This window comes from Oryx dammah, unplaced genomic scaffold (genome assembly GCF_014754425.2).
Source record: "Oryx dammah isolate SB20612 unplaced genomic scaffold, SCBI_Odam_1.1 HiC_scaffold_25, whole genome shotgun sequence".
NCBI lineage: Eukaryota > Metazoa > Chordata > Mammalia > Artiodactyla > Bovidae > Oryx > Oryx dammah.
In genome coordinates this window covers 104,543,322-104,549,003 of record NW_024070209.1, presented here as the reverse complement: position 1 = coordinate 104,549,003, position 5,682 = coordinate 104,543,322, and the positions used below count along the sequence as shown (strand labels likewise).

The 5,682-nt window shown below is 60.4% G+C and overlaps 1 protein-coding gene across 1 annotated transcript; it reads left to right on the top strand.

Moving 5' to 3' along the window:
• The first annotated feature begins 233 nt into the window (after positions 1–233).
• CUNH9orf116 (chromosome unknown C9orf116 homolog) lies at positions 234–5,211 on the top strand. Its single transcript, XM_040225630.1, has 4 exons — positions 234–339; positions 808–975; positions 1,878–1,956; positions 4,814–5,211. Exons 2-4 carry the CDS (start codon positions 833–835, stop codon positions 5,000–5,002), a joined length of 411 nt encoding a protein of 136 aa, XP_040081564.1. The 5' UTR covers positions 234–339; positions 808–832; the 3' UTR covers positions 5,003–5,211.
• The last annotated feature ends 471 nt before the right edge of the window (positions 5,212–5,682 follow it).

The window sequence follows — 5,682 nt, the reverse complement described above, 5'->3', positions numbered from 1 at the left end:
GCCGCAGCGCCGCCCGCAGGCCCGGAGGTGCCACTGCGCCGCCGCCGCGGCCTCGTCCGGAAGCCCGGCGCGCCCCCGCCGGCCGCCCCGAGTCCGAGCGCGCGGTCCCCGGGGAGCCGTACCCCAGGCCCACCCGGGCAGAACCGCAGGGAGGGCGTGGCGGCCAGGGCCCGTGGTCCGGTCGGGCGCGGGGCCTGGGGGCCCGTCTCCACGCCCCCTTCGTGCACGGGGCTGGGCGGCCGAGGAGCCCCACGCTGTCCGGGAGTACCCGCCGGGCAAGGGACCCGCGCTCCCGTCCGGCCAGTTCTTATAGCAGTATGTGGCTTAGAAGGGCTCCATCAGCTTAGTCCAGTGTGCGGTCCAGCCTCAGACCCAGGGTCCCGCCGAGTCTGCAGGCGGAGTGGCGAGGTCACGGCGTAGCCCTGCCGCGCGGTGAGCGCCCGGTCCCCGCCGCCGAGCGGCCTCGGAGCACCGAGCCCCACTGATGAACCTGGGCCGGGGTCTTCGGTGCCCCGAGACGCGCCCCGCGTTTGGGGAAGCGTGGCGTGCGTTCGCGCCGGTGGCTTCAGAGCACAGGGGCCCCGCAAGCGATCCCTATTCTCGCAGCCAGCCCAGGGCCTCGGGGCTTGCCAAGGAAGCTTCTAGAACTCGGACTTCTGCCCAACCCGCCGGCGGGGGCGGGGGGGGGGTGGCTCCCGCCCGGGGGTCGCGGCGCCTTTAAGGGCCCCGCCCGCGCTTGGGGGGGTGGGGGGCGGGCCGTCGCTTAGTAACAGGACGCCGCGCCGCCGCCCGCTCCTTCTGTGCCCCCAGAGCGCGGGGCGACCGAGGCGGCATGTCGGAGGAAGACCCCCAAGCGTGCGCGGAGCCAGAGGAGCCCAAGGCCGGGCCCCCGCCGGAGAAAACCAGCGACTGCTACCGCGTGAGCGAGGACCTGCCGGCCAGGTTCAACAACCCGGCCTGGTTTCGGGGCTACAGGTGAGCACCCGGGAGTCCGCTCAGGGTCTGCCTTGCGTGCAAGGAGGAAAGACCAGTGCTCCCGGTCCGGCGGGCAGCCAGGTGCCCAGCTGGGCCTGCGCTCGGCTCTGCCCACAGGCCCCAGCCTGACCCCCGAGTCAAATGCCGGGTCAGCGGTTCGCCATCACAGGAGCGGGGAGGTGCAGGTGGCGGCAGCGGGCCTCCCGCCCGGGCGGTGGGCGGGGTGGAGATCGTGGCCACACCCCTAGGGCGAGGCCAGCCTGCTGTTCTGTCCGAGAGGAGAGGGTCGGTCCGCAGGAGATGTGCGGACGACGCGCCCATCACCGGGCTGCCGAGGGGCGCGCGCCCTGCGGGCTCTAAGACGCAGGGTGCGTGCCTTTCCTGACCCCCACTTAGTCCCTCTACAAGCCCCCGGGATCGGCTCAGCTGGGAAATGAAGCTGGGAGGTAGAAAGATACGCTCTTGCCCATAGGCAGAACTGGGGTGTCGGAGCCCACAGCCCCTCGGTTACGCTGCTGTACCACTAGCTGATATCAGGGCTGGAGACAGCAGGAACATTTTCTCCTGGAGGCTCAGAAGTGGAGGGGCACGGCCCCCCCCCCCAGGTCTGGAGGCTGAGTCACAGATCCCAACTTACACACCCCACCAGGAAATGACAGCATGGGCCCAGGGCTTGCTGGGGCTGAAGGCCAGCACTTTCCACCTGGGGGGGTCTTTACGGCTTTGGCAGAGGTCAGCAGAGGGGTCAAGGGAGGCTCAACGTACGTGCCAGGAAGACCAGCCCTGCACCCCACAGGAGCCCAGGTTCACGGCTGCATCGCGCGCCTGCAAAGCTCTGTCAACCTCATGCGGTAAAGCTGTGGCTTGTGAGTGGAAAATAAAGTGTTCCTTTCATCTGCCAGGACCAAGGAGCCCCCCTCAGTGTACAGGACCAGTAACCAAGTCTATGGCAGCAGAGCCCCCACTGTGCACGAGATGCCGGTAAGGAGGAAGCAAGGAAAGGCTCTGGAGGGGTTGCGTGGGTGTGTACAGGGTGTGTGTCTGTGTGTCCGGAGTTTCCATCACAAATGGAAAGGGGTCACCTCACGTCTCTTTGGAACAGAACATGAATGTAGCCAACAGGTTTTAAAGGTTGGGAAGGGGGCCCGGTAGGCTTGCTTGCGCGTATACGCTTGCTCAGCTGTGTCCAACTCTTTGGGACCCCATTGACTGTAGCCTGCCGGGCTCTTCTGTCCTCGGAATTTTGCTTGCAACAATACACTGGAGTGGCTTGTCGTTTCCTCCTCCAGGGGATCTTTCCAACCCAGAGATCAACCCGGGTCTTTTGTGTCTCCTGCGTTGGTTGGCAGCTTCTTTACCAGCTGAACCAACAGGGAAGCCTGTAGACTGGTTTACAACACCCCATTCACTCCTACGAGGAGCCAACTCTTACAGGCAGTAGGTTTTGAGGCAAATAAATGAAGGACTGCTTTCATTTTGGAGTAATACCTTATTTTATGAGATATTAACCTGTGACCCTAAGAGGCAGCACTGGGTGGTGAAAGCTCCGGTTCCAAAAGGACTGGGCTCTGTGCACCTTTGGGGAAGCTGAGTCCTTTTTGGTCGACTCCACATGGCAGGGGTCCTCCTCGAGTCCTCCGACGGCCCTGCTGCGTCCAGGAGAAGGGCCGCTGGGCCGGTGTGAGCCACCCATGGGGACCCCAGTCGGTGGACCACCCGCTTGGGGGGCCACGTTGGTTTTCTTCGAAAATATCCCTCATTTTTTAAAACGCATCGTGGATTATGTATTTGACTTAGACTCGGCTGGGCCCTTGTTGCTGCACGGGCTTTCCTCTGGCTGCGGCGAGTGGAGGCTGCTCGCGGCGGCTGCTCGCGGCGGCAGCCCCTCTCGATGCAGAGCACGGGCTCTGGACGCAGGCTCAGTGTTGTGGGTCATGGGCTCACTCGCTCTGAAGCGTGTGGGGTCTTTCTGGACCAGAGTGCGAACCCACATCTCCTGCGCTGGCAGGCAGATTCTCCACCACTGAGCCCCCAGAGAGTCCTCATTTAAAAAGAGCTGGATAATCGCTGCTTTACTTGTTTTGCATGAAGGAGTACAGCTCTTAACAAAAAAGAGATTGTTTACCTGGAAAGTTTCCAGAACAGTAAAGATCATGCTCCCAAAGCCAAGGGATCAGGTGTTTCCACGCAAAAGACCGCCATGCTCACTAACACGGGCCCAGATGTTTTGCTTTCGTGCAAAGGCCATGTGCTGGTCTTACGAGGCAGAGGCAGTGGGACGTGAAGCATGGGGTTCTCACGAGGCAGGTTTAGAAGGAGCTTTTCCTGCTCATTGTCAACCTGCTTTATCAGGAGCCTGGTTTCCAGTTTCTGGCCTGAGTGTGGCTGCTGGACTCATCGAGCAGGACTGTTTCCTTCCCGTGTGGGAAGAGAAAATAAAAATGCGTGTTTTGCGCTTTAAAACATATACTGAAGGAAACTATTCTTCCTGACACTGTAATGGTGGATGCATGTCACTCCTTATCCATTTGTTACAACCCAGAATGCACAGCTCGGAAAGTGGACCTGAGTGTGCGCTGCTGACTTGGTGAATGAGAGCCCGCCCACAGTGGCTTGGTCATCCTGCACGCGCTGTGCTGTGAGACACACACACACACCACGGCAGCTGTGTGTGTGCTGCAGGGAGGCGCGTGGGAACTGCTGCTCTGAAAAACGAGTGCACTGGGAATGCCCTGGAGGCCTGGTGGTTAGGAATCCATGCGTCCGTTGCAGGGGTCGAAAGTTTGATCCCTGGTCAAGGAACTAAGATCTAGCAAGCTGCACAGCATGGCCCGTAAACCTCCAAAAACCAACCAACAAAACAAAACTCAAAACATCAACAAACAAACACACACAAAAAACAGACAGAACACCTGAAAACCCTCCAAAATACACCGAAGGCCATTTTTCTTTGCATTTGCTTCCTGTCGAGGAGACAGAATATCAGGTGGCCTTGTTGACACAGGGGACTCTAGAATAGGTCACCTGTCCCACAGCGGTCCAGGCCCCTTGCGTAGAGACACCCAGGTTACCTGGCGATGCTGCGTTGCTGAAATGACCATCACCCCTGGGCGCCTGTACACACCGGCTACCCACCGTGTCCTCACGGCAACCCCGCCCCGCGAGGGCAGCCCCTCCTGAGCCCCCTCGCCGGTGGGGTGGGGCCCTCAGAATGGTTCTAAGGTTCTGCAAAAGATTCTGATTCCCTGTCAAGGCCGAAACCTATTCACGCCACTTCTTTTCCACAGAAAGCTCAGGCTCCGAGAGGCCCAGTGACTCGCCATAGTTGCACAGTCGGCAGAAGCAGAGCTGGGAACGGCTCTGGCCTGACCCCCCCGTAACCAGACCCAGATGGCACTGCCTCGCCCGCCTGTTACAGCCCGCATAGCCGTGGAGGGAGGCACCTTTCGTCATGACTCCCGGCATTAGGCGTAAACCGGGGCGGTGCTGGTGGTTTAGTCGCTCAGTCGTGTACGACTCTTGTGACCCCATGGACTGCAGCCCGCCGGGCGAGAACACGGGGGTGGGGCGCCATTTCCTCCTCCAGGGGGTCCTCCCGACCCAGGGGTCGGACCTGGGTCTCCTTCATGGCAGGTAGATTCTTCACCAACCCAGTCACCCGGGAAGTCCAAGGGCGAACGAGGCTGTTCTGTACACCCGCCCCTCGGCCTCTCTGTTTTCTGGTTTGAGGAACAGCATTTTCTCACAGATCCTCATTTTTCTTCCAAAGGTGCCTGATGACCGATTGCTCGAGTGTTATCACGCGTAACTAACCCCAGTGTCCCCTTCTCACTTCCAGAAGGTGTTTTATCCAAATTCGTATAAGTTTTCTAGACAAGTTGCAGTGGGTGGAATGTTCCAGAACAACACTCTCAACGTCTACATGGAGAAGAGCATAGTGACGGGTCCTGACAACTACATCACCTCCTATGACCGGCTCAACTTCCACCCCAGCTACAGGGTCTGCAGGCCGTCCATCTGTGACTGAGGGGCCTCCCGGCTCCTCCGGCCGCTGTCTGCCCTAGTTCTTGATGGTTCGCCCAGGCGTAAAGGGACGCGTTTTGCCACTTTGCCCGAAAACACTTTTCCTCTCTAGATAAGCAGGCAAACGGGGCAGCAGTGCTCTGCTTTCTCTGTTTTACACCTGAGATGAAAAAGATGGCTTGACTTTCCATTAAAACTCTTGCCACGGCGTCAGTCCCTGACTCATCTGTAATCTGGGCACAGGCGCTGGGTGTTCTGAGACCCCGGGCTCAGCCTGGATGCTGGGAAGGCCTGCAGCACTCCACCTGTGTCTTAATCTGGACGCATCTTTGTTTTTAGCCTCATGACAGATTGTGGGGGTTTTCTGTTGTCAAGTAGCCTGCTGGGCCGCGGGGGGAGGGTTGGATCCCTTGCCCAGGGTATGGACGATAGCCAGTGAGGGAGCAGGGGTGCCCCGGAGTGGGGAAGGCTCCAGGCAGGACTGGGAGAGCCCAGGCCAGGCTCGGAGTGACCCTGAGCACTGCCTGGCCCCTGAGCACTCCTGGCCCCTGAGCACTCCTGCACCCTGAGCACTCCTGGCCCCTGAGCACTCCCTGCTGAACACTCCTGGCCCCTGAGCACTCCCTGCTGAGCACTCCCTGGCCCCTGAGCACTCCTGGCCCCTGAGCACTCCCTGCTGAGCAC

Coding starts and splice junctions, on each gene's coding strand:
- CUNH9orf116 (XM_040225630.1), top strand. CDS start 833: ATGTCGGAGGAAGACCCCCAAGCGTGCGCGGAGCCAGAGGAGCCCAAG. Junction 976..1,877: donor GCCTGGTTTCGGGGCTACAG/GTGAGCACCCGG, acceptor TTCATCTGCCAG/GACCAAGGAGCCCCCCTCAG. Junction 1,957..4,813: donor CCACTGTGCACGAGATGCCG/GTAAGGAGGAAG, acceptor TCTCACTTCCAG/AAGGTGTTTTATCCAAATTC.